Here is a 27,986-nt window from a genome sequence, read left to right as displayed (position 1 = left end):
TGAGTGGGTGAACAATTCCTTTGACCCGAGAAGCAATCTTGATCTTGTGTACTCCTGGTAAAGTGCCAGTTGTTTTCACTAAACCCGGAAAGTCGTTGAACTGATCGACTGTTGTTGAGACGGAGGAAACAGGATTCATTCTCTATATGAGATTAAGGCGTTCTACTGCTATTCCTGTGATCACGTTTTCCTGGTGGATGTCAACTATGCAAGGTGAAGATAACGAACAGTGATCAATCTCTTAACTCCTATAAGCAATACAAATAGATAGTTAGGCAAACACGGACCCCTGGACACACCAGAGGTGGGATCAGGTGCCTAGGAGAAGTAAGCATCCCCTGTTGACCGGTCACACTCGCTGTGAGCCCTATATCCCGATTTCAAACTATTTCGAATGTTAGTGTCTTTGTTCCTCAGTGGTAGTTGCACGTGAAACTCCGGAAGTATAGTGTGATTAGTAAACGAACGCAAGATTTACTTTTGAATCTTTCTAACTTATTCTGATGATACTGGTGAGAGACGATAACATTGTACTTTGCTCCTGTATCTTTCTGAATTCGGTAGGTTTCTCACATACTTGGAGTGTCACTAGCCATTTGTCTGTGTTTGACTGACATTTATTGTTATCTGTAGCCAGAAGATCGAGTTCGTCCACATCGCTGGAATAATGATCTGACATACCGTGGTCAGCTGTAGAAATTAATCTATTCCTACTGCCTTCCTGAACCGGAGCAGACAGGCTCATCATTGGAGTGGTTAACCAATTTCTTCTTAAAGAGCGGGTCCCGGTACTTTTTGCATATTTTTTCAATGAGTATTTCATATCCGATTGTTAATGCTTTGCATTATTCGGTAAATAGATAACATAAAAAATAAGCAGTTTGATTGGGGTTTTTTTTTTTGGTAAAAGGTGAGAAATTGTAAGTGGCGAAATCTTCGTTTTGTTCCGTAAGCCGCGCCTCCAAGATTCTGATGTGACGTCACACCCAGGACTCGACCCAAAATGAAGCAACGATGTGTTGTCGGTGGATGCAGCAACACTAAAAATGTTCGTCTTTATACGAGTTTCCTTCGAAAATACCGGTATCTCTAGGAAAAGAGTGGGGCGAGTTTGTTTATTCCACTCGTTACAACTAGAAACGTGGAAGCGATACGTCTGTCTGTAGTGTCATTTCAATACCATTACCTCCATGCTCCAATGTCGAAGTCGGTTAAAGAAATTGGCATGGACACCTGTGGCCATGTTATTCACCAGTAAAAATCTATACCCTCAACACCAAAACCTGAGCATGACACTCGCTGTGCAGACGAATAAGCTATATTATATATTTAATGTGTGTCACTGTGTTTACATACATGTACGAGTCATGCAATGTCATGTAGTCGTGACAATCCCCATTGCTTTGCATCACGCATTTCATAGCTAATTTCAATTTATTTGTACTATATTATGCAGTAACAAGAATATGGACTTTTACGGAATTACCCTGCCCTTCCCCTTCTTTAAATCCGCCACTGCATGATTTCTGATAAATAATGATACATGTACATGGTCATAAACTATTTTGGCAGCTAGCTGTTTCATACCATTAAATGACCATTTTATAAACTACTAATTGCATCTTTGAAACATACTTGTACAGTTGAAACTGATACTGAAGCTATTCCTGACCCACCTCAGAAACACTCAAGGGGAACTCAATTAGGACTAAAGCGAGGGAGCTGCAGAAGTCTAGGTAAATTTTAATATTTACATGCAGTTTTCAGTTCTAATAGTTTTGCATGTTCAACTCTAGCAATAGCTTTCAGACAGTAAATGAGTTTTACTGCAGGATAAGTATGAAAATTATTTACTTTTAAGTACTGTGATAAAAAAGATATTTGTATTGGAATTTCCCTAACAGTGTATACTGGTATATGGATAATGTTTTAGGTGTTCAGGTAGACAACTTGTTGGTTTTCAATGTGAAGAGACATAAATTGAAGATCTTCGAGAAAATCGATTCTTCAACAGGACTACATGCTGCTCAAGCACTGAAACACAGGGCAGTCCTCATAATGATGAACCGTTTGTATTACATGCAAGGTGAAGATAACGAACAGTGATCATTCTCATAACTCCTATAAGCAATACAAAATAGATAGTTGGGCAAACACGGACCCCTGGACATACCAGAGGTGGGATCAGGTGCCTAGGAGGAGTAAGCATCCCCTGTTGACCGGTCACACCCGCCGTGAGCCCTATATCCTGATCAGGTAAACAGAGTTAACCATAGTCAAAATCAGTGTGCCAAGAACGGCTTAACAATCGGTATGAAACTAGTCAGACAGCATTTGACCCAATGATAGGTTGTATTGACGAACTAGATCGTTATACTGACCATATAATTTGCGAAATGCTGACTTCAATCGATACTCTTGAAACCCCTGTACCATCAACTTGTTTGCCAGTAGCTTACCTCGATTTATAAACTGACTATACGCAGAGCAAGCTGCATATATATTTGCTTTTCTACAACACCCATCTTCACTAAGGCCAAAATAAAATATCATGTATGTTTCAAGTTCCCCGACCCTACCTACCTTTTAGCTGCTGACCCTAAATATTTTATTGATGATATGCATGTGTATGCAAGGTGAATATAACGAACAGCGACCAATCTCACAACTCCTACAAGCAATACAAAATAGATAATTGGGCAAACACGGACCCCTGGACACACCAGAGGTAGGATCAGGTGCCTAGGATTACCAAAAGTGGAATTAATGCCAAGTTCGTTTAAAATACAGTTGTAATAATGAGCCTTACAAACAAAGACAATGTTGTTACTAGCTTTGTCAGCTGGAACCAAAACATATTCCTCATGTAACCTATCTAATTCTTTTATCACTTCTGGTTTACTAAACATAGAAGGATAGATAGTACGTACTTTTGCTTTCATGTGTCTAATGCAGGATTTTAATATCCCTCTTATGCTTTTAACCCATTCTGACAATGTATCAAGTTCTTCTTTTTCATATTTAGCCCATCGTCTGGCATAATCTTCCACAGAACTCATAATAGAGATGAAGTTCTGTCGCCAATTAAAAGACCGAGGTTCTCTGTATTTAGGACCTTTAAGAATAAGTGATTTGAGGTCCTCATTTTCAACTATATCAACATCACCAGTAATGCCATGTCCAGCTGAACTATAGTTGAAAGAAGATGAAGAACAAGAACATGTTGGTGGATTACGTATAAGATGGTCTATATTTAAGCACTGCAAAGTTTGTTTATAATTATAAAAGAAAAGAAAAATCCTGAATTTGGAAGTTTTTTTTTTCTTTTTTGCATTCGATTTTCTTTCATTTACATTTTTAAAAACTACTATTGATCTTCAAAATGTGTGAAAAGTATCAATAATGTCAATAGACCTGTAACGAAAGGTTACTATTGTATTAAAAACCAAGATTTAAAAAAAAATGCCTACCTACCCTACCTAATGCTTTGGGGGGAGTGAAATAGGAAACGTTCATATATTTTATTTTGGACTAAATAGCGAACGGAATGCTTATTTTATTCACAGCAGATTTCATATGTACATGTATCTTATGGTCTAGTTTGGCTATATTAAATTTTTAGTCTTTTTGTCTTCCTGCAATATACACCCTCTGACAACAGTTTTCCGGGTCATCGCCACTACCGCAAGACAATAGTTTTGACTGTTTCCCAAGTAGGCATGAAATAATTCTTTTATTACCTAATCTGCTAATCGGGTAATAGTTTCTCACGTGACTGGAAAACAGTTCATCACGTGACCAAGAAACAGTTCGTCACGTGATCGGGTAATATTAGCTCACGTGATGAACTGTTTCACCCCTGCTCATTTTGTGTACCTTTCTCTGCTGATTAAAGTTGTAAAACAGGAAAAAATATGTAATATCAATTTATATTGTAGATTAGGTAATGATATTAACTGTGTCAATTTAAATTCAACTTACTTCATACTGTATTGATCATGAGCATTTGAAACAATTAAGTTCAAGGATCTAAATTCAGTTGTCAAGGTTGGTGTCTGTGAAAACACAGTGTTTCATTAAAAACGCTCTTTAAATAAAAGTCGAAAATTGGAAATTATGAGAATATCATTTAATTTTAATAGTATACAATTATTCCATGCCTACTCGGGAAACAATCAATACTATTGTCCCGAGGTAGTGGCGAAGACCCGGGGAACTTTTGTTAGAGGACGTAGGCCGAGGACAACAGTTTCCCCGGTCTTCGTCACTACCTTTAGGCGCAATCGTTTTGACTCTCCCTAGTAGGCTTGAAATAATTGTTTCATTACCTAATCTGCTAATCGAGCAATAATTTCTCACGTGACCAGGAAAGGGGTCGTCACGTGATCGGGTAATATAGTAGGTCACGTGATGAACTGTTTCACCCCTGCTCATTTTGTGTACCTTTCTCTGCTGATTAAAGTTGGAAAAAAATGTGTAATATCAATTTATATAGTAGATTAGGTAAAAAAGTGTACTGTTCGTCAATGTTTGGCTTATAATAGTAATGGGCATTTTAAGTCGTAGAAACAAGGTTGCTGAATTCAATATGCTTGCCACGTCACATAATGTGAAGCATTATGTGAAGAAAAAGTTGCAAAAGAAAACTATAGTTACAAAAATAAATACTTGCATATATGTGTGTGTAATTTTTCAAACATTGAAGAAATTCCCAATATTCCAAAAATGGTAGATGATTTTGTCCCAAATCAGCAGGGAATAAATGGCGAGATCAAAAGATCGACGTCGGAGAAAATCTGAATTGAAATAATTAGGGGGAGGGGGTAAACTGAAGTCTCTGTCATTCGATATCTATTATGCTTTAGTGGAAAAAGAAAAAAGACAGGCGACTGTTAAAAACCACATACATATTACATTCTAATGAACATTTAATAGTTTTAATGTTCACTTTCATTTGTGAATAAACAGTGGAAATTTGTACAGTGTTATTTATAATCATATGTTTTTACTTGTTAATCAGAATTGAGTTTGTTGTCAGACATTTAACTTTTGAAATCGGGCCTAAGGTAGCTTTTAAAACTGATGTGAAATACATTGCAACTCTTACTGTGGCTGCTTTATGCTGTCTTCAAGTGTTGTATTTTTGGATTAGTTATTTAAAAATGTTTTAAATTTTGTAGTCCCCAACAACTACCAGTGGAGGAGCCAGGGCCATATCATCTGGAGGAAAAGGTTCCTTTTTTATAATGAAAACTACGTCAGCCTTTTTAATTTTGTCCAAAATACCACAGTCCTGCTGCTTGCGTCATCAACAAGAGAGTTAGAACTTGCATCATCAAAAATGCAAAAAAGTGTAAATTTCTTAATACATTGTTCAGTCAACCATGTGTTGATAAAATTCCTGCTGGAAATTTCCTTCTTTTGGGATCCATTTTATACTCTTACAGTTTTCGTAGCAAATGCTTGCTAATGTTTAAATACTTGGATATCGCTTGCATTGGACACAGTGCATTTTGTACACACAGTAAATCTTGATCTATATAGCCTGTATTTCATGTTCAATATCAAGCATGAAGACATTCATTGATGCTGAGGGTTTGTGTTCTGTCCTACTCTTGTCGGTAGGCACAATAAGCCGTTTTAAAGACACATATCCAAACATACACTTTAAAGTAACTCCACCCTCCTGTGATGTCATCAGATTTTGCAAAATCAATGATTTATTTAGATTTATGCATGATAGGAACATAAATTTTGTTGGAGTCTTTTCCTATAGCTATTGTAAAAAATCTTGTTAAAAATAAAATATTTCAAAAGTGTAAGTTATAGATGAATAATCAATGATAGTTTCAAAATATTGAATCCAAGGGCAATAACTCTGTTTCTATTGATTTCTTTATCAAGTCCATTATGCGATGATTTCCTTTAGTTTTTACAGAAATTTTATATCTTTTTGTGAAAATACACTTTCATGAAATTGTTATGAATGCTACTATATCGTCATAACCAGTTTGTATGGAATTTTAATAACGCTGTTTAAGGAAAATTGCAATTTTCTGATGGTGATATATGATTCTGTATATGTATGTCTCGCATCTTAAAAAGTGTGATGACCTATATATTCTATTTGATAATTTGTTAGTTTTAACTCTGATGAATGGAAATAAATACACATTTTAAACATGCATCAGATAAAACTGCGAGTATGGAGTTACCTTAAAATCCTGGGTGAGATGTAACTCAGATAAAGGGTTGATTGATTTGTTTGTTTCCTGAGTGAGATGTAACACAGATAAAGGGTTGATTGATTTGTTTGTTTCCTGAGTGAGATGTAACTCAGATAAAGGGTTGATTGATTTGTTTTTTTCCTGAGTGAGATGTAACTCAGATAAAGGGTTGATTGATTTGTTTGCTTTCCTCATCTATGTTGACTTTGAACTTGTCACACTCCCTGCAGAAAAACCTATCTCAAGACAGACAATAGGTCATCACATGTCATATCACATATCTCAAGACAGATAATAGGTCATCACATGTCATATCACATATCATCTAAACTGCATAGTTATTGATAATGTTTTGCCATTAACTTGAAAAAAAAAATCAAAGACACTCTTAGTCATGTCAAAGTTTAGTAAAAACTGCATTTTGTAATTTAATAGATATTTCCTTTTTAAGAATCCATTTCTAATGACTATATACCATCATTTTGTTAAATATAATGTTTGAACATATACAGTGTTTATTGTAACATCTGAAGTGAACATTTAATAGTCTTTCAGTTATGGATTAAAAGTAGATGCAGTACGTTTTGATATTTCACAATGTACAGTGATCAATGCATCTATAGATAACAATATTCAAATAGATATTGACCCAGCTGAGCCCAAATACAGCTAGTGTAGTTTGTTGTTTTGTCCTTAATCACACACCCCCCCCCAAAAAAATAAATAAACTTTGTCTTCTCGTAGATTATGATGACTTCAAGAAAAATGTAACTTATTGTTTAACACAATCTCCATTTTTCTATGTTCTCATCTGAACAATGTCTAAAATGTGTATACCTTTCAAAGGTTAGTCATTGTTTATATGAGAACATAGCAAATGGACCAATTTAAAAAAAAAAAACATACACTGCGCACGTGGCACAAGATTTGTGATTTATTCAATATGTTGTACACGCGTATAGTCAATTTCGAAAGACAAATAAGGATATGCCTATCCCCCTCCTCTCTGTGACTGAGTGATAATGACGATTTGGAACGGTTGAGTTGTAGGCCTAATATCTCTTCCACTGACAGTTCCCTCGGCCCTCGAGGCTCAAACCAATATACATGTAATCGGCGATGGTAGAGAATTTTCGCTATCGTTGTTGAAAGAATCGTCCACAGACATAATCGTGTTCTTGGTGTGACGTCACATTGTTGAAGTCTATGTCTGATAAACTCTGGCATATGTTCGGGTAATTCCGGGAAATACAAACTCATATGGTACGTTTTATGATAGAATAAATCACGTTTATATTTTTAAAACAAACTAATTGTAGTAAAAGTAGCGTTTATTAACTCAACTAGCACCTCTTGATCTAGTTTTTTATACGATGCGTGTGGAGATATTAGACTTCCTCGACAACGCTTTAATTCTTAAACAAACATCCACTATCTTACTTTAACAATTTTCCATACAATGCTTGTTATGAAAAATTAATGAGATTGATATTGTTCGTTATCTTAACTTGCCATTTGTATAATAAACATGTTGACAACATCTTATTGTGATAAAAGACTTAACGAAATTCCGCGATCCATAATCTTTTATTTTTTCAGAAAGAATGTTTAAAACTATTCTAAAATTTTGCTATAAATACTTTATATATACATTGTACATGTATATGAATAGATGGGATTTTAATTATTATAAGACTCGTATCTAAAAATATAAAATGACAAGTCTGCTGGTCATAAATTGCAGCCAATGACGGGAATCAAAATTGCTATTAAATCCGGAAGCAGGTACGCGAAAAATATGCGACAGAGGTCAAAAGTCATTAAACAAACTTCAGTAGATTGAGTAAGGTAAGTACTCATTTAAACGTTTATTCAGTTGGTTAAGGTATGTCCTGTTTTATCTATTAGTAACTAAGAGAAAACACCAACACGAAAAGCAACGCATTAATAGAGTTAGATAACGCAATAAAATACTTTGTCCATACATCACAGTACAATGTTTACTTCCTCATAATACGTTACATAAAAATGGCGATCATCACAAACTGCGTAATAATGCACAATTCGTGATTTAACAACAGTTGCATTCAGTTTTAGGACTATGTAGATACACGAAGCTTCACTGTAAAACTTCATATATAACTAATTAAGAATCATACGATGTAACCGATTTCATTCAGACATTTTCGTCGATTGTACCTCCTTGCAGACATCCTCCTCCCATGATAATCAGATTTGGTTGATAAAAAGGTAGCAAAGTTTCTATCGTGCCAGCAATGACAACTAGATGAATTCCAACTCACCCCAAATGGACCGTTGTCTGAAACCTACTTATAAGTATATTGCAATCTGATTAAAATCAGATCCGGATCATAGGATCTGATTTTCATCAAATTGATGTTTATTGTCATATTCTCTCTATATTCATTGCTATTTTTAGAAACACAGTAATTTGTAACTTGTTCATCATTTCAGTATGTAAGACTCAAAACAAAAGTTACCGGTCGCGGTAGATCAGAAGTAGATCGTTCGCTTTGTAATCGTAATCGGATATGACATTAAAAACGGCGGTATCGTGTCGCGGCAGACGTTAAAGAACACTCACAGCTACGTCCCTGAGTGCTAAGCACAGGTCAAAATTTGAGGGTTCTTCACCTTAAAACTGGTGACGTCTCAATATAAGTGAAAAATTCTCAACGGGACGTAAAATCAACAAACAACCATTAAAACAACAGCTAAACGCTTAAATTGTGTATAATATACACAATTTGTTTAGCTTGTAAACTCTTCAATTGTTCGTTTTCCTGCAACGCGATATTAAAATAGTTTCTTATGCAGGGATGGGGTACTTGTTCTCAGTAGCCGATTTTATTATTTACAAAATACACATGTCAAATATAAACTCACGAGGATAAAAACCAAAAACGGCTTTATTATGTGTGAATTTTTTAAAAATTCAATATCACTCTATTTGTTCGTAATCTATTTTAATTTATATAAAGCTACAGCTTTCTTGTGCGACGAATTTACATCTAGTTTTAAATAATTCTATTGATTGTTTGCAATTTGTATTCATTTAGGTGTCATATTTTGGAATTTTGATTTCATTTAGTACTTGATATTTCTTTATTGTGTTACATTATTCACTTCCAAGTTGCAATTTCCGTTATCATTACACATTAAATTGAACTTGCTGCAAATAATACTGAACGATTGTCTATATTTTCATAATCGTCATTCAATTGTGTGAAAGAAGAGCTTTTTTTCGAAAATGTAATGCAATAAGTTTGACTTCTAAAAATATTAAACATAGTACTGAAAATAACGATCAGATTGTGTGTGATAATACATAATATAAAGCATGTTTTAAAAGCCAGTCTTTGTATAATTACTCATCCGGAAAACGAATACACTGGTAACAGAACACATGGGTTTATCAATATAAATAGCCATTAAATATACCTGTATGTATTGCAAATGAGATGCATGCGTTGTTGATTTACAATACGTTGTGTAAAAGTCGGGTATTTAATTCCCAACACTCTTTAACCTCAAAGCAGGTACGTGAATATGTAATTTTGGTGATTAGATAATTGTCGTCTTGCAAGACAATAATTCTTCCTTATATTTTTCTGTTCTATGTAGTTTTACTAACTCACCTGAGCTGAAAACTCAGGTGGGCTTTTCTTATCACCTGTTGTCCGTCGTCTGTCTTTCCGTATGTAAACTCAACCCATATGAGTGAAAATTCTCGAGAATCAATATACAATCAATCATTACTCACGTATACAATTATTTCGAGTCATATAAATCTCAAACTGGTACTTATTTTAATTTCAGCTGCCTGATTTGAGAATGCCCCCAGTTCTAAAAGTACAAATTACCAGAATCGACACAGTTATTGTTGGTATACGTTATTATGATGGAAAGGTAAGCCTTAGTGCAATACAAGCTGTAACTGACAGTATTTTTTCAACTATCTAATTGTGCATCAATTAATTCCTATCGGTATACCTAATATATTTCCCACAATCTAAGGAAATATTCAGCAAAATAAACAAGGGAATATTGTTTGAGAGCAGATTTCTATCCTCGAATAAACAACGTTTCTTTAGTTTCACGCTCCGTTTCCGTAGTATCTCTCAGGAATTTGTAAAAGGGGAAAATGGTAAAGTTCGGATTTAGATTTTTGGCACAGTTTCGAATGTGTTTACTAACTTGGGTACATTGGTATTTTGGTTCCCTTATTTGTTGACGGTGTACAGTCACTCTGTGTTCTATGATGTCTGTCGCCTTTCTGGCTGATATAATTTTCTCCACAACCAGCGCAAGTTATCACATACAAGAGGTTGGAAGAGGTTCACGTCATGGATGATTTCACTGTAAATTGGCTTCCGTTTTTTGAAATAAGGATCCAGGGACCATATTCACAAAATATCTTACGACTAAGATGAAAAACATCATTCTGTCTTATAATCAAATACCGATCATAAGGTCACAAGTATGTATTCAACTTTTATAAACCATGGATATACTTTACATATTAATTAAGAAAGGCTACTACAAGCAATGAAAAATAAGGAAATTACCGTGTTTGAAAAATTTGATCTTAGTCGCAAGATATTTTGTGAATAGGTGCCCTGGTGTTAAAGATGGGCGCATTTTTTTTTTTTTTTTTTTTTTTTTTTTTACAATTGGTGACAGTGGGGATTTCATTATTGCTACTGAAAAAAAAACATGCTCTTGTTAGAATTGAAATTAAGGACTTTGTTTTTTTACTTTTGATAATTTTTTATGATTCCAATATTTTTTTTTTCATGTCTGGGTCTCCCTCCAAGATAGGGTGGTTGTTCTTAATAACCTGAACTTCCGGGTTCTTTGGATTGTGCGTTGAAACGTATGGTAGGACATTGCGACAGGGTTTAGAGTTTACCTTCAGGAGATCCCTTCTTTCTTGGGATTTGGCTTTGTTCATTCCGTTTTTGATTTATTGCTCTGAGTAACGTCTTTGTAGAAATGAGTTTGAAATTCCGCAAAGCGACTGTTAAGGATTTCAGTATCGGAATACACACACACACACACACACACACACACACACACATATATATATATATATATATATATATATATATATATATATATATATATGGCGGGTGTAACTGTAACTGTAACTGGTGGACTGGGAATGCTTACTCCTAATGGGCACCTGATCTGAACTCTGGTACATGTATGTCTAGAGGCCCTTATTTGCCCTACAACTAATTTTGTATTCTTTATCGGAAATATGAAATTGGTCACTGTTTCTTTATTTTCGCCTTTTCACATAGATAGATAAAAGATAATGAAAGGTACTTACAGTCAGTAGAATGTGATAATTTACAAATAATGTAGATAGATTTAAGATTTCTTCAACTGTATGCCTTCCTGATGAAACACAATGACCACTGAATGAAAATTGGTGGGAAAGAAGTAAGGCCAATAGAAAATTAAGCAATGACATGCATTTTAACATGTGAATGACCTTACTAAGTGACCGGTCTGATGTCACAGTACTTTCTATAGATTAAAAACTAGAAAGTATAGTATACATTAAGTGGGGGATTCCCCTGAAATTCTAATAATAGTACATCAGGTATAATGTGAATACAACAATTCAAATTGAAAAATACAGTGATATAGATACCTATATCACAAAATGGTAATGAAGGCCTTCACTACACTTGTAACAGCCTGCTGAGCTCTCATGGACTTGGAACCTTCCTTGTTCACAGTTGCAGTATCCGCTGAACCTAGGAATCACACCCCAACTGTGGAGTTTTGATTCCGCACACTTACACTGAATTGACAAACAGTAGATTTTGTTAACACCTTTCCTATAATGTGTGTTTCACCTAATGAAAACATTTTAGAATAAGATGAATCAAGACAAATATCGTTCAAAGATAAACGGCTACGAACATTTGAATCGTTGAACTGTCAGAAGTTTGGTTAAGTGTGATGTTTCAGATGAAAAGGTGGTAAAACAAGCGGCACTAGTGCATACTTGTACAGCGTCTATTTTCAAAGACGATGAAAGGTCGATGTGTGTATGCAAAAAATATATTTTCGTGTATTTGACAATTACACTGAGATTTTAATAGCTATGTACATTCTTATGCACTGTGACACACCAAAAAATAGTCGAATGTTATATAGTGTTGAAAGACCAATACTTATCCATACAATGAAATAAAAAGCAGCTACTACATTCAAAAGCTTTTTGTCACACATTATCTCTGTATAGTACTATCTGTCACACATAATCTCTGTACAGGACTATCTGTTACACATTATCTCTGTATAGCACTATCTGTCACATATTATCTCTGTACAGGACTATCTGTCACACATTATCTCTGTACAGGATTATCTGTCACACATTATCTCTGTACAGGACTATCTCTCACACATTATATCTGAATAGGACTATCTGTCACACATTATCTCTGTATAGTATTATATGTCACACATTATCTCTGTATAGTACTATTTGTCACACATTTTCTCTGTACAGGTCTATCTGCCACACATTATCTCTGTACAGGACTATCTGTCACACATTATCTCTGTATAATATTATATGTCACACATTATCTCTGTACAGGACTATCTGTCACACATTATCTCTTTACAGTACTATGTGTCACACATTATCTCTTTACAGAACTATCTGTCACACATTATCTCTGTATAGTACTATCTGTCACACATTACATCTGTACAGTACTATCTGTCACATATTATATCTGTATAGTACTATATGTCACACATTATCTCTGTATAGGGCTATCTGTCACACATTATCTCTGTACAGGACTATCTGTCACACATTATCTCTGCACAGGACTATCTGTCACACATTATCTCTGTACAGGACTATCTGTCACACATTATCTCTGCACAGGACTATCTGTCAAACATTATCTCTGTACAGGACTATCTGTCACACATTATCTCTGTACAGGACTATCTGTCACACATTATCTATGTACAGGACTATCTATCACACATTATCTCTGTATAGGACTATATGTCACACATTATCTCTGTATAGTACTATCAGCCACACATAATCTCTGTACAGGACTATCTGTCACACATTATCTCTGTACAGAAATATCTGTCACACATTATCTCTGTACAGGACTATCTGTCACACATTATCTCTGTACAGGACTATCTGTCACACATTATCTCTGTATAGTAATATATGTCACACAATATTTCTGTACAGGACTATCTGTCACACATTATCTCTGTACAGAACTATCTGTCACACATTATCTCTGTATAGTACTATCTGTCACACATTATTTCTGTACAGGACTATCTGTCACACATTATCTCTGTATAGTAATATATGTCACACATTATCTCTGTACAGGACTATCTATCACACATTATCTCTGTACAGGACTATCTGTCACACATTAACTCTGTACAGAACTATCTGTCACACATTATCTCTGTACAGGACTATCTGTCACACATTATCTCTGTATAGGACTATATGTCACACATTATCTCTGTATAGTACTATCTGTCACACATTATTTCTGTACAGGACTATCTGTCACACATTATCTCTGTATAGTAATATATGTCACACATTATCTCTGTACAGGACTATCTATCACACATTATCTCTGTACAGGACTATCTGTCACACATTAACTCTGTACAGAACTATCTGTCACACATTATCTCTGTACAGGACTATCTGTCACACATTATATCTGTATGATACTATCTATCACATATTATTCCTGTACAGGACTATCTGCCTGGCCCTTTGCAATTTGATCGAAACCCACGGAATGAATTCGATGGAAATGCCATAGAAGTCAGTACTATATATGATGGAGTTATACATATGGTTGGCCATATTCGAAAAGAATTGGCAGCTGTATTGGCAGATTTCATGGACATGGAGGAAATTGACATCCATGGGTAAGCTATCCCCCCATTGCTTTTTTAGCTCAAATGAGCCAATGACTCGAGTGAGTATTTTTGATCTTCCGCCGTCTGCTGTCATTGTCGTCGTCAATTTTTTTTTTTTACATTTTCATCCTCTACAGAATCACTTGGCCAATTTCAAATTAAGATGGGGTATATTATCCTTGGATGAATGGGATTAAATGTGTTCAAATTAGGGAACACGTCCCTTCAAAGCGGAAATAATCAAGAAAAGGCAAAGGCCGGATCATATAATTATTATCTTTATAAGAACCAATGGGCCAGAAAAGTTAAAAACATGAAAGCTCCTTGACATAAGGTAGACCCAAAATTGTTCAAATTATGATCCCGTGGGTATGGTGGGGCTACAATACGGGATCAATGTCTTGTATGGGAATATGTAGGACTGTTTTTAGAATTTTGTTAACGAAAACACCAGGACCGTGATGAGTCATACACGTTCATGTAGTGCAGATTCAAGTGTGTTCAAATCGAGGCCCTCATGCGTACAGCTGAGCCCGAGTAGGGCATCAAAGTTTTACATTGGAACATATAGGAATTTTTTTGAAGAATCTCAATAACAACAGGGTCATCATTGCTCATATTAATACCCAAACATCCCCAGGTAGTGCAGATTTGTTTATCCAAATAATTACCTCTGGAGTAGGATGGTACTAAAATAGGGGATTGCATGTTTACACAAGAATATATAGGAAAATCTCCATTTCAATAACGACAGGACAATGATTAGTCATAGAAGTATCCTTAGGTAGTAAAGATTCATGTTTATTCAAATCGTGACGCCTCCTGACGATTTAGGGCCATAATAGGGATTGAAGTTGGCTTTGTTTATAATAGGGATTGAAGTTTTTATATATGAATATATAGGGATGCATCTTTAAAACTCTTTTCAAAAACAGCAAAGCAGATGCCGATTCAATATATCCCAGTGAACTCAAAACGAAAGACACCACAAAGTCTTCAACATCTGTTTATTAGCTGGATATTCTATTGATCATAACTGTTAACGGCAAACTAACAACTTAACTCTATGACAAACGGGATAACTTCAGCTTCTCTATTGTCACTTTCCTATATTCCATTATCATCTGCATTATGATGTTTATGCCTTTTAACTGATTTGATACCCAAGAACTTGTTCTGCGTATCATTAGTTTTCAAGAAGAGGCAGGATACTGACAAATAAGTCGGTCTTACAGGGGTCAAGTACCATTCCTGCTGAAGTGTTTCTACATGTATTTTTAACCGGTTGCTTGTTATCAGCGTAGTTCTTGGCACACTGAATTTGACTACGGATAACTTATTCTATTCATATCTAAATCTACTAGATCCGTATTGAAATGGAAGTTTGTATTGACTACGGAAAACTCCGTTTACCTGATCAAGATATAAGGCTCACTGCGGGTGTGACCGGTCGACAGGGGGTGCTTACTCCTCCTAAGCACCTGATCTCACCTCTGGCATATCCAGGGGTCCGTGTTTGTCCAACTCTCTATTTTGTATTGCCTATAGGAGTTATGAGATTGATCACTATTCGTTATCTTCACCTTTCACTGGTATTTTTATTCCACCATAATTTTACAAGAAACATTCAAGATTTGAATTTCAAATAGGGATTTCGTTCGAACTGTGTTAGTGTAAAAAATGGATTACATTTAAGAAACTACATTTTGTTTATTGGGAGATATTGAAAGATGCAAGTACTTGTTTAGTATTTCCCATATTAGTTTATTCACCAATCAAGGGCCCTCGGGGGGGGGATGTACATGTTAACAGGCAATTAATTATAACAATGAAAATGAATAACAATCATTGAGAAGGACTACCGGTAATACTGATTGAGTTCACACTTCTGCACTGCACATATCTATAATTATGTATGAAATACTGATTACAGACAAGATTTAAATTAACAACATGATAAATACAATAACCCAACTGCTTCACACATCAGTTTCTGGGACAGCAGATAATGATAGTGTTGTGTTAATACATATAAAATTCTAATAAAATCGGTATAATTATATATGTAATATCCAGTTGTTCTGAATGTTTTATGCTAATGCAGGGAGATTAGAATAGAATAATTATATCAATGCAAACAATTGTACGAAGTGTTAAAGAAGGCATGAATTGTTCACTTGATTACAGGGGGCACCAAGGGACAGTGTCTGTTAACAGTCTGGTAGTAAATATATTGTACCAGACTGTTGGTGTTATACTCCCAGTAACCAAGACAGCTTACAACTGTAAAGCAAAGGAAATGTGTACAATGCAAAGACATGTAGTTGTAGTAACACATTCCACTGTTCAAAATTATCTTACTGAATACAGCATGCAAGTATATTACATATGTACATGCAGGGTCCAGTTCTGAACGTTTCATGTCTAATATGATTTCTATGCATTATGTATTCAGCACCATGCCATGTTTTTGCGTTCATGGTGAATGCATGGTGACACTGAGACAAACTCATTTCCAATTCAAGGCTCAACATTAAGAAATATATACTAGTCCATTGAACGTGTTACTAGCATGTCTTACTGGTATGCATTATATAAAACTGTCCGATTTATTTATGTTCAAGGAATAAAAATATATTGCATGACTGGTTTCCAATTCCAATGCCTGTAATCATTTAGTTTACATACTAGATTGAAATACTATCTCGTATGTTCACAAAATATTGCCATGCATCAAATGGTTTTACTTGCATTATGATGTCATTCTTATGATGTCATCGTAATAATCATTTTCATGACGCTCGATCAGACTTGTCCCATACCAAACTCGATAGTTTCAATCTGAAGACGTTTTATTTGTTATCAGCTTTTGTAGTTTAGTTTTAGTGCTAGTTTGCTTTTTGTATTCTTTTCTATGTAAATATTCTATCGTCCCGAGGAAGGGACAGGTCGTCCCAAAAATTTCAAAACTTCACTGTTGTTCATGGCGTTGATCATTTTAGCGCTTTTCATATCCCTCTTTATTTGACCTGGCATCTATTATTAGATCCAACACTTTCGATTGGATGTTGAGTGTTATTGGTTTTTAGTGATTCATATATATATATATATATATATATATATATATATATATATTTACATGTATATATATAGATAGATATATAGATAGATAGATAGATAGATAGATAATTGGGCAAACACGGACCCCTGGACACACCAGAGGTGGTATCAGGTGTCTAGGAGGAGTAAGCATCCCCTGTCAACCGGTCACACGCGCCGTGAGCCCTATATCCTGATCAGGTAAACAGTTATCCGCAGTCAAAATCAGTGTGCCAAGAACGGCTTAACAATCGGTATAAAACACGTCAGACAGCATTTGACCCATTGTATTGACGAACTAGATCGTTATAACGACCATAGAATTTGCAAAATGCTGACTTCAATCGAGACTGTTGAAACCCCTGTATCATTAACTTGTTTGTCAGTAGCTTACCTCTATTTAAAAACTGACTTGACTATACGCAGAACAAGCTCTTACATATCGAATCAGTTGAGATATATAAACACCATATGCATGTGATATATGTGTAAAACGTTTACGGTACCAATTTTGATGCACCAGATGCGCATTTCGACAAAGTATGTCTCTTTAGTGATGCTCAACAGAAATGTTTGAAATCCGAAATAACAATGAAGTTTTAGAGATATTATAGGCAAAAACAGTGTGCCAAAAAAGTGGAGTCAAATTCGTTTAAGGATAAGAGCTATGCGTGAGGGAGATAATCCTTAATTTTGAAATGAATTTCTAAATTTTATAAAAGCAATTAAATATACATCCGTATTTTCAACCTAGTAACGAAGTACTTAGCTACTGGGCTATAGAGACCCTCGGGGACTAACAGTCCACCAGCAGAGGCCTCGACCCAGGGGTCATAATGTAAAACTTATACGGTACCAATTTTGATGCACCAGATGTGCATTTCGACAAATTATGCCTCTTCAGTGATGCTCAACCTAAATGTTTGAAATCCGAAATAACAATGAAGTTTAGAGCTATTATATATTTTTTTTCCTTTAGACTCGATATATCTCAGTGAACTCTACGAAATAAATGACACCACACAATCTTCCATATGTGCTTCATATTTGGGTATTTTATTGAACATAGATGAAAGTTGAAGACAACAAACAGTAACCAATCTCATCAGGGATACCATATAAAGAGTTTATCAAACACAGAACCCTGGATATACCATAGGAGGGCTTAGCTGTCCAGGAGGAGCAAGTATTCCCTGTCGACCGGTCACACACATCGTGATCCCTGTATCTTGATCAGGCAGAGTAATGCATAGTTAAAATCAGTGTGCCAAGAATGGCCACACAATCGGTATGAAACACGTCAGACAGCATTTGACTCAAATGATAGTTTGTATTTTCAAACTAGATCATTATAACCAACATAGAATTTGCGAAATGCTGACTTTGAACAGGACTGTTGAAACCCCTGTAACTTCAACTTTTTTGTCAGTAGCCTTTCTCGATTTAAAGCTGATTATACGTAGACCAAGCTATTGCGTATCGACTTCGATGAGAGATATAAACACCATGTGTTGATGATAATTGAATATTGCTACATGAATAGGGAAATCGAAGATCCAGAGAGAGGCAGTTCCAAAGGGTTGATGAGGACACATCGAACCATATATCTTCATACAGTCTGGTGCGAGCGCGTGCTTTTAAAAGGTATAACGAATCCGCATACCAAAGCGTTCGCTAAGGACAATAGACAGGGATTCATGCTGGAGCTAATCAATTTAACGTAATTCCATCTCCCTGTGATGTCATCAGATTTTTGCAAAATCAATGATTTATTTAAAGTTATACATGATAGGAACATAAATTTTGTTGGAGTCTTTTCCGATATTTGTTGTAAAAGATCTTGCTAAAAATAACTGTTTTGATTTATTTGTTTATCAAGTCTGTTATGTGATACATTTCCTTTATTTTTTACAGACATTTTGTATGTTTTTGTGAAGAAACACTTTTACGAAATTGTTATGAGTGCTATTATATCGTCTTAACCAGTTTTTAAGAAATTTTGATAACGCTTTTGAAGGAAAATTGCAATTCTCTGTCAGTGATATATGATTCTGTTTATGTATGTCTTGCGTCTTAAAAAGTGTGATGACCTATATATTTCATTTGATAATATATTAGTTTTAACTCCGATAAATGGAAATAAATTCGCTTTAAAACTTGTAACTGCGAGTATAGATATACCTTAAGGAAGTTAACTCCTGAGCTTTTCAGTACAACTGCACAGAATGCTACAACTAAGTATTCACTGGTTCAATACTGATCCCATTGGTGCAAATATATTACGCATCTATTGCTGAACCCTATCCAGTTGAGATTTTTTGTGTCAATTCAAATTTTGAAAGGGTTTGACAGGGACTATATTTTGTGGCGTAAGGATTCACTAATCAAAAAGTTATAATTCTGCATGATATTACAGTTTCTGTTTCATCCAATGTATCATCTATTTTTATTCCCCTATACTTGTATTTCAGTTTTATAATTCATAATATAGGTAGTTGAGACTTGGAACTAGTTCAAATGTTGTAATTTTTTAACTTGGTTGATATATTTTGCAAAACAGAACACCGGTTCTTAAAAAAGTTTTAATTGATTTACTTGAAATTTTGTATCAAAATTCAGTATTTTCGCCAATAATTCAAAAAATTTTGATCTCCAACCCCCACCTTTTAAAGTTGCATTTTAAATTGGAAGACCAGACCTTGAAAATTATGTAAATTTTAGAAATTGACATTACTCCTAATATGTTCTTTTAAACTCTCAATTTTGATATCATGAAGATTTTCGTATATCAAATGCAAAAAGGTCATTATCTATTTCCTTTACTGATATTAATTTCTTTTTTCATCTGTAGTGTTAGAGGACATGATTATGTATCTATTTTATGTAATGATTGATTTGTGTTGCTTATGTTGTGTTGACACTAACAGAAAAATCAAGTTGAACTGAATAAGTTTTAAATGCAAAAAGGTCATGTTTAGAACACTATAGCTCAATAACAAGCGTTGCGACCCCAGTTTTTCTTTTTAATTTTCTAATTCTCCTTCAATGCAAAAATCAAAAATACACTTCCCAAAAAATTGACATTACTCCAAATGTTAGGTACGAACCTCTTTAAGGAATTTAATTCTCCCGATATTACGAAGATTGATGATGGGGCATTGATTTTAACGTCACCTATCCATTAAAAAGGTTAAGTTAAACTCTTTACTTAAAATGCTAACTATAATTAATATTGACTTCTTAAAAGTAAATCACTTCTTAAACCATTAATATGCTGATACCCTATCAATTTTCACCAATACCATACATCTGTTAATCTTTACCAAAATTTTCTTTAATTTTTTAAAAAGTAGTTTGAAGTCTTTTATTTTTGGCACAGTTTCATTTAACAAATGTATCAGTTATATGAGTAAGAGTTTTGCAGTTTTTGTTATTTGTGAATATTCCTCATCCGTCAAACAAAACAAAAATATTTCAGGGCCGACAAAATGATCAAATATCAGATTTCACTTGCATGATCGAATACTCATTTTCTTGTCCATTCGGGCAAATATGTGGGTACTCCCCGCGCAGCAAACCAGCTCGACACTGAACAAAATTAATGTTGTTTTGACTGCCTTTTTACAAATATTCATGACACCTAAAATCAACATTTTACAGAATCAGAATAGCAATACATCCTTAGTCCAAACATTATTCTTTTTCAGACTTATCTCTGCATCGGAGATTCGGCAATTTCAATATGCAATACCGATATACCTGGACATATGGACATCCAGTGGAAATAGTAATTTAAAGAGAATGTTGATTAAAACTTTACACGATCATCAACATTATACACTGGATTATCATGCAACACCCTTCATGCCGGTGGTATTCGTCAATTCGACGGAATGTTTGGAAGCATTCAAGCTGTTTGTATGTTTATATGTACCTTTGATTATTATTTCTTATTACACATTAATCATCTTTTATCTTCTAATACAAATGGAAAACAAATAATCACTACAGAAAATAAATGGTGTATCATACAATGCATATGGAAATTTTACCATATGAATAACGAATGTAGAATAATAATGAAAAATTGTATAATGTCTATAGAAAATATGCAATACAAATGCACAGTTTTGCAATACAAATAGGAAAAAATATTCAATGCAAATTTTCAATTGTATAGGAAAATTAATCATAAAAGACAAATAATAATTTTCACAATGGAAATGGATTATCATTTTAAAAAAGTGGAAAAGATCGAATATTGCAACGTTTCACATGCCAAATAGAAGCGACATATGTGAACGGTGAAGATAACGAACAGTGATCAATCTCATAACTCCTACAAGTAATACAAAATAGATAGTTGGGCAAACACGGACCCCTGGACACACACTGGACTTTAAAAGGTGAAGGGAATCACCAAAATATGGGTCAGACCGTCCGGTGTCTCTGCATATAATCAATTGGAAAATACAAGTCTTTCGTGACCTTTAGAGTCTGATCTCTGTGATATTGATTTTGGTTTTATACTAGCCAATTACATTATTTATTATTCCCATATCTTCTAAACATTGCATTTCTCCTTGCAGAATGTTGATTGCAAAGAGATTAAAAAAGGAAGAAAGAAAAAAAGTGAAGGTAGGAGACGTGAAAATTCATCGAAAATTATTTTACCCCCTGCAATCAACTTATATTACTATTCATAGTGTTGAATGGTTGGTGGACGGGTACGTGCGTGTGTGAAATTTTGTAACACCGATCATAGTTCGTAGTTCTTATCTAGTTATAATTACTTAGTTATGAAGGTGAAAATAACGAACAGTGATCAATCTCAGAATTCCAATAAGGAACACAAAATAAAAAGTTGGGCAAACACGGACCCCTGTCAATACCAGGGGCAGGATGACGTGCCTAGAAGGAGTAAGCATCCCCTGTTGACCAGTCAAATCGGATGTGAGCCCTATATCTTGATCACGCAAACGGAGTTATCCGCAGTCAAAATCAGTGTGCCAAGAACGGCTTAACAATCGGTATGAAACACGTCAGACAGCATTTGACCCAATGATAGGTTGTATTGGCAAAGTAAATCGTTATAACGACCATAAAATTTGCGAAATGCTTATTTCAAACGAGACTGTTGAAACTCATGCACCATCAACTTGTTTGTCAGTAGCTGCTTTGACTTAAGTGCATTACATTTTTCATTGAATAACCACACTTTAAGGATGTTAATGAAAGTACTGTGAATGTTATCATTTTCTTAATGACTGATATTCAGGTTATGTAGGGCCAGGAAGCTATGGAATCAACTTTTGATCTGAAAAGCATTGTATTTTTGAAGACCGGTATATCGAATAAGGAACAAATTAACGCAAGTCAAAAGAACCTAGCATGCCCAGCTCGACTGAACTCGTGAAATGATGTGAAATTATTCATGGAATCAAAAATGATATACTGTTGACGAATGTATTTAATAAAGAAAACGTCAAGAAAAAGTGTTGTGAAGAATTTTTGAAAACTGACCATCAGCAGACCAAGCTCTTCTGTATCGAATCTGTTGAGAGATGTTAACACCATATGCAGGTGATAATGGAATATTGCTACATAAATATGGGAAGTTGACGATGGAGAAACTGATATCATCCCATTTCTCATTAATTTCCATTGCTAGTTTGCCGTTAATATCTATCTTGAATAAAATATTTCAGTATGAAGCAGAAGTGGACGACTCTGTGATGCGTTTTATTTCGAGCTGACAGGGATGTATCGAATATTCATATTAATGAAAACGGTTATTCTTAATAGATGTCAAATTGAAGATCACAGCAAGGGATGTTTTCTTCTCACGTAGGAGCGTTTTAATAAATTCTGCTTCATAAGAATATAAAAACAGGGCAGCTAACAAAGAAACAGAATTCCTGCCCATGGGAATTGGACAGACTCAAGTAAACCCATTGACAATGATAATCATGAATAAAGCTATTTCTAAATATTAAGTAGCCTGACAATATAACCAGCTCCCTTGTGTACAATCCTGTTTCTTTTGTTCACTTATTGGACAATGTCATGTAAGTTATCAAGGGTATCTAGTGTTTCAGGTCTTTTATATTCAGTTATTCAATGGTACTCAGCTACATCAATGTGTTAGTGACATATACTGAGGGGAAATATTCATGTAGTACGTCGGATTTATCTGGCACCGTTCAATAAGTTTACAATTACTGTCTATCATTTTTTTGCATTGGACAGCATATGTCCTTTATTAGAAATAATATACATCATTTGTCAACTTATTGGACACCTACAGGTAACTTTTTAAATAGAAGTGGATTCTCGTGTATACAAAAGCCTAAAATGACCAAGGATTTTATAACAAAATGTTTTGACTGTAATTACTTGTTTCTCCTATTGGCTTGTCGATGTATTTCCTTGTGTGTTTTTTTTTTCAGTAACAGAAAAGCAGCTAGTGGCAGTGAGTGGTTGCATTGGAAAACAGTATCAACTTCTGGGTATCAACCTAGGATTGACATCAGTGGAAATAGAACATGTCCAGATGAACACTCATAAGTACTCCTCAGTTCAATGTACCATCTTTAACATGCTGGTGAGGTGGAAGAAAAAAATAGGACAGAAAGCGACACTGTCCAAGTTTATCAAAGCTTGTAAAGAGACGGGTGATGTAGATATCCAGGAAGTAAAAAAAAGTAAATAAATACAACTAGTTAATGATGCGGCGTTGTAAACAATTCTTAATATGTACCAATGGGGGTGTGTCCCAACTTGAGGGGGGTTTTCTGTTGAGTGCTGAATGAATGCTCCAAAGCACGTAAGGTTAGAACAAGGAACAATTTCAGTTCAATTTTGAAAAATAAAAGTAAATGCATATGGCATAATAGAGCATTTGCTTCACTTTGATACTTTTTACTTAGACCCCTACTATTATGTTATAGATTAAAATATTTCAAATTGTCATTATTTACATGGGTTAAACATACTAGTAACAGTTTCGTTTAAATCAGATTTTATTCCAATTTGCAAGTTAATTCTTCATACAAGTGAAACAGTTTCTAATGTTGTTCACATCTCATTTTGTTTTAAATGTATTTTCTATCAAGCAATCGATATGTAAACAAAAATATGGCACGAGCCTTGTTTACATAACAAAACATTGTTAGTGCTGTATCTCATTTGAAACTCAACAACCGATATTTAAAACTTTGCTGACCATTATAAATGCCTTATTTAAGCATTGTAAATATTGAAAATGGGGAAAATGAAATTATAACAGTTTTAGTCAAAATCGTGTCCATTTCCCTTTAAGGCTTTCACAAAAACATTGAAATTTCTGAGTACTGTCATTCAAACGGCAAACGTAGCTGGGTTCCTTAAACGTGAAAGCAGATGGCAAATTGAGATACCCAATATCACTCCTCATTACATTTATAGCTAATAGAATAACGTAGCCCCTGAAGATTTAAAAACCACCTGGAAATGAAGGGTACTTTCCTTCAAAAGATACAAGTTGTTAATATCCTTAGGCGTGATATCTGATTTTTTCTTTATTCAATGCAACACTCAGCTATTGAATATTTTCAGAGGAATTCTGAAAGTTTGGGGATTTTTTTCATCAAAATTTTACGAATAGCTGAAGGTACTAGGCATGGTGTCTGAATAGTGATGTCATATTGAGATGTTAATATCACCCACTTTCCTATATATAACCCTGAATTAATTATTTCGTTAATGTAAACACAAATTTATTTCTTGAAAACTATAAGTAGATGCATGGTTTAATTGTATTCTCCATAAAAACGTTTATATAAGCTCATTTTCAAATTTAAAATTCACTTCTTTTCATTTATTTTAATGATGAAATGAAATACCTACTATTTAAATTAAAGTATATATGTTAAGTACTTGGGAGAATCAAGCATAAAGTTTAGAATAACTCTTCGCCATCTAAATGCTTATATTCAACAGCACGGGTAACCTCTATCTTGTAGGTGGTCATTGATAATTACATATTATGTTCTTATTCACCAGTTCAACCGAACATAAAATAATCATAAATTAAAAACTCAAACAAAATATAGGAACTGACTCACTTGTGCTAGTGCAACGGCTACTAATTTATATAGAGAAGATATTTGAACATATTCATCAATTCGTTGCTCGACATTCTACAATAAGAAAACCCACAAATTAAATCACGGCAAAGAAAATATTGATGGGAGGGGGTCTGTTGAATTTAGAGCAGCTAGACCGCGAATGCCTTCAAATTCCTAACAGGTAAACTTCCTGTTCCGCACTAGTTCATCTAACTCTTTATAATCAAGCAATATCATCGAAACCTTTGTACTATTAATAACTTCTATATATATGCTCGTAGTTCATGTCCGCATGAATTTTTAAAACAAATAAAATTTATTTCTTAATATTTAATTTCATATGATTGAATTTTGTATAGTCAAAAGTTTCCTTATTCTTTTTCAGTGTTTCCGAAGAAAGTAAATGGCTGTGATATGACATTGATAAATGTAGATGTTGGGAATGCATTCAGAGAGTGGGGTGTTGCATAGCGAGTCTATTCTCCATTTTGTTATTTTCAAGAAATGATTGCAACATGTACAAATTATCTTATTCAAGTGATGACATCAATGTAATTGCATTGTGTATAGGTGATGTTTTGTATGATCATGCACAAGTATACGTTCGGAACATCGCTAGGCCTTTGGCATTTCTTCTCGATCGGCGGGAAAAGGCCGATCGATGTTCCGATTTCTCTGAAGCTTAATGATGCGACATTTTCTGGGGTATCACGTCACCGTCAACACGTGTGTGTGTGTGTGTGTGTGTGTGTGTGTGTGTGTGTGTGTGTGACGGATTACATATGTTTATTGGATTCAACATTTTTCATAAAATCCTTCAGGGGAAAAAAATGCTCTGTATGGTCTGATGCTCTCAATAAAAACTATTAATAGTATGGAATATAATGGGATACATTTTCACAATGCAGCGCGAGTTATTTCCCCCTTAATAGGGGGGGGGGGGTACAACACGTTGTGGTTCTTAATACGGGTATCGGAACTAAAATGATTGGAACTTTTCATAAAAGAAGTTACGAAAATGTCGCGTCACCTGGGCAGATTTGTTTACAATATGAGCGTTTTGCGACAGAAGTTTCTTTCAGAGTTTAATTTCTTTCAGAACTGGGCTTAAACACTTTGGAGTTTTGAAAACATAAGCTATTAAAGTTAGATATAGAAGCGTTCAATAAATTTGCTATCAAAATGCTATTTGAATACCGAATCGTCTAGTTGAACTAGGGGACTGTTGATGGTGGTTATGTATCCCCAACTCGATTCTCAAATCGGGATACTTATCAAGTTTCTTTGACTTTCAAAAGTCATTGATGCAACCAATGGCGATGAAATATTAGTTTGCAACCCTATTTGTGCTCAGTATGCTGTTTTTACAGCTGTTTTTACAAATGCACTCCCACTTCACAACCCCCTAAAGTTCCCACGTTTTCGCAGATAACAAGATCTCGTTTGGCATACTAAGCATTAAAACCGTGCCAGAAATGGAGACGAAATGTTAGTTCCGATATTCTGTTTTCACAGCTTCAATATAAGAAATAGATAGAAAGTTTGCTTCAACATATTGTAATTAAGTGGCAGTTAAGAATTTTGCTACGAATTAATTGTAATTAAGTGGCAGTTAAGAATTTTACCACGAATAAATTGTAATGAATGAAAAAAGAATGTGACTGTACAATAATTCAATCTCTAATTAATGAAAAAGAATGTGACTACAATAATTCAATCACTGATTATGTCTGTTGTGTGATATTTTCTTAGGCACTGTTGGATGTTGGATCATGATGTTACAAAGTATGCTAGTATTAGTCCTCGACTCATTCAAATCAGGATCAAGATGTCTTTAGTATATCACCATCCTTCATTATTAACACAATTTGATATGCCAGAAATTACACGTGCAATCAACGCATGTACATTACTAACTTGTTATTGTTTCACACTATGGGAAATGAACGGAACATGCTAATTACATGTACATTTGTACCGAATTCGTATGAAAGGCGAAGATAACGAACAGTGATCAACGTCATAACTCCTACAAGGAATACAAAATAGAGAGTTGGGCAAACACGGACCCCTGGATATACCAGAGGTGGGATCAGATGCATAGGTGGAGTAAAGAACTTCCGTCAACCGGTCACATCGGTCGTAAGCCCTATATACTGATCAGGTAAACAGAATAATCGTTAGCGGTGTGCAAAGAACGGCCTAACAATTAGTATAGAACATTTCAGACAGCATTTGACCCAATGCTAGGTTATATTGGCAAACTAGATCATTATAGCCAACATATTATTTGCGAAATGCTGACTTTAAACGAGAGTTTTTAAACCTCTGTAACATTAACTTGTTTGTCAGTAGCCTTCCTTGGTTTATAACTGATCATACACAGAGCATGCCCTTGCGTATCGAATCACTTGAAAGTTATAAGCCCTATATGCAGTTAATAAAGAAAATTGCTGCATGAATTTGGGAAGATGACAATGGTGAAACTGAAATAATCCCGTTTGTAATAAAGTTGTGTTGTTAGTGTGTCGTTTATATTTATTTTGATGCCCCGCCATGCATTTGGCCAGGA

At 34.7% G+C, this 27,986-nt stretch overlaps 1 protein-coding gene and 1 long non-coding RNA gene across 3 annotated transcripts; both read left to right on the top strand.

The window, feature by feature from the left end:
- Positions 1-70: 70 nt before the first annotated feature.
- LOC130048000 (uncharacterized) lies at positions 71-6,063 on the top strand. The gene is made up of 3 exons (XR_008796838.1): positions 71-788; positions 911-1,736; positions 1,934-6,063. It is a non-coding gene; the product is annotated as an uncharacterized LOC130048000 (long non-coding RNA).
- Positions 6,064-7,957: 1,894 nt separating this feature from the next.
- Positions 7,958-27,937, top strand: LOC125654284 (uncharacterized). Of its 2 annotated transcripts, XM_056143942.1 has the most exons (8): positions 7,995-8,075; positions 8,437-8,564; positions 10,068-10,157; positions 14,041-14,216; positions 21,014-21,224; positions 21,896-21,944; positions 23,756-24,010; positions 25,800-27,937. In XM_056143942.1, the coding sequence occupies exons 3-8, from the start codon at positions 10,083-10,085 to the stop codon at positions 25,883-25,885; spliced, it is 852 nt and encodes a 283-aa protein (XP_055999917.1). In that variant the 5' UTR covers positions 7,995-8,075; positions 8,437-8,564; positions 10,068-10,082; the 3' UTR covers positions 25,886-27,937. The 2 variants fall into 2 exon arrangements, with proteins under 2 accessions (XP_055999916.1, XP_055999917.1); XM_056143941.1 differs by lacking the exon at positions 8,437-8,564 and having other exon boundaries at positions 7,958-8,075.
- Positions 27,938-27,986: the final 49 nt, after the last annotated feature.

The sequence above is a fragment of the Ostrea edulis genome, chromosome 7, assembly GCF_947568905.1.
Source record: "Ostrea edulis chromosome 7, xbOstEdul1.1, whole genome shotgun sequence".
NCBI classification, from domain to species: domain Eukaryota; kingdom Metazoa; phylum Mollusca; class Bivalvia; order Ostreida; family Ostreidae; genus Ostrea; species Ostrea edulis.
This window is presented reverse-complemented; position numbering and strand designations above follow the sequence as displayed.

Bases quoted from the DNA above. Each gene is read 5' to 3' on its own strand.
- LOC125654284 (XM_056143941.1), top strand. From the start codon at position 10,083: ATGCCCCCAGTTCTAAAAGTACAAATTACCAGAATCGACACAGTTATT. The intron at 14,217-21,013 runs GTAAGCTATCCC...ATTCTTTTTCAG, and splicing joins GAGGAAATTGACATCCATGG to ACTTATCTCTGCATCGGAGA. The intron at 21,225-21,895 runs GTATGTTTATAT...TTCTCCTTGCAG, and splicing joins TGGAAGCATTCAAGCTGTTT to AATGTTGATTGCAAAGAGAT.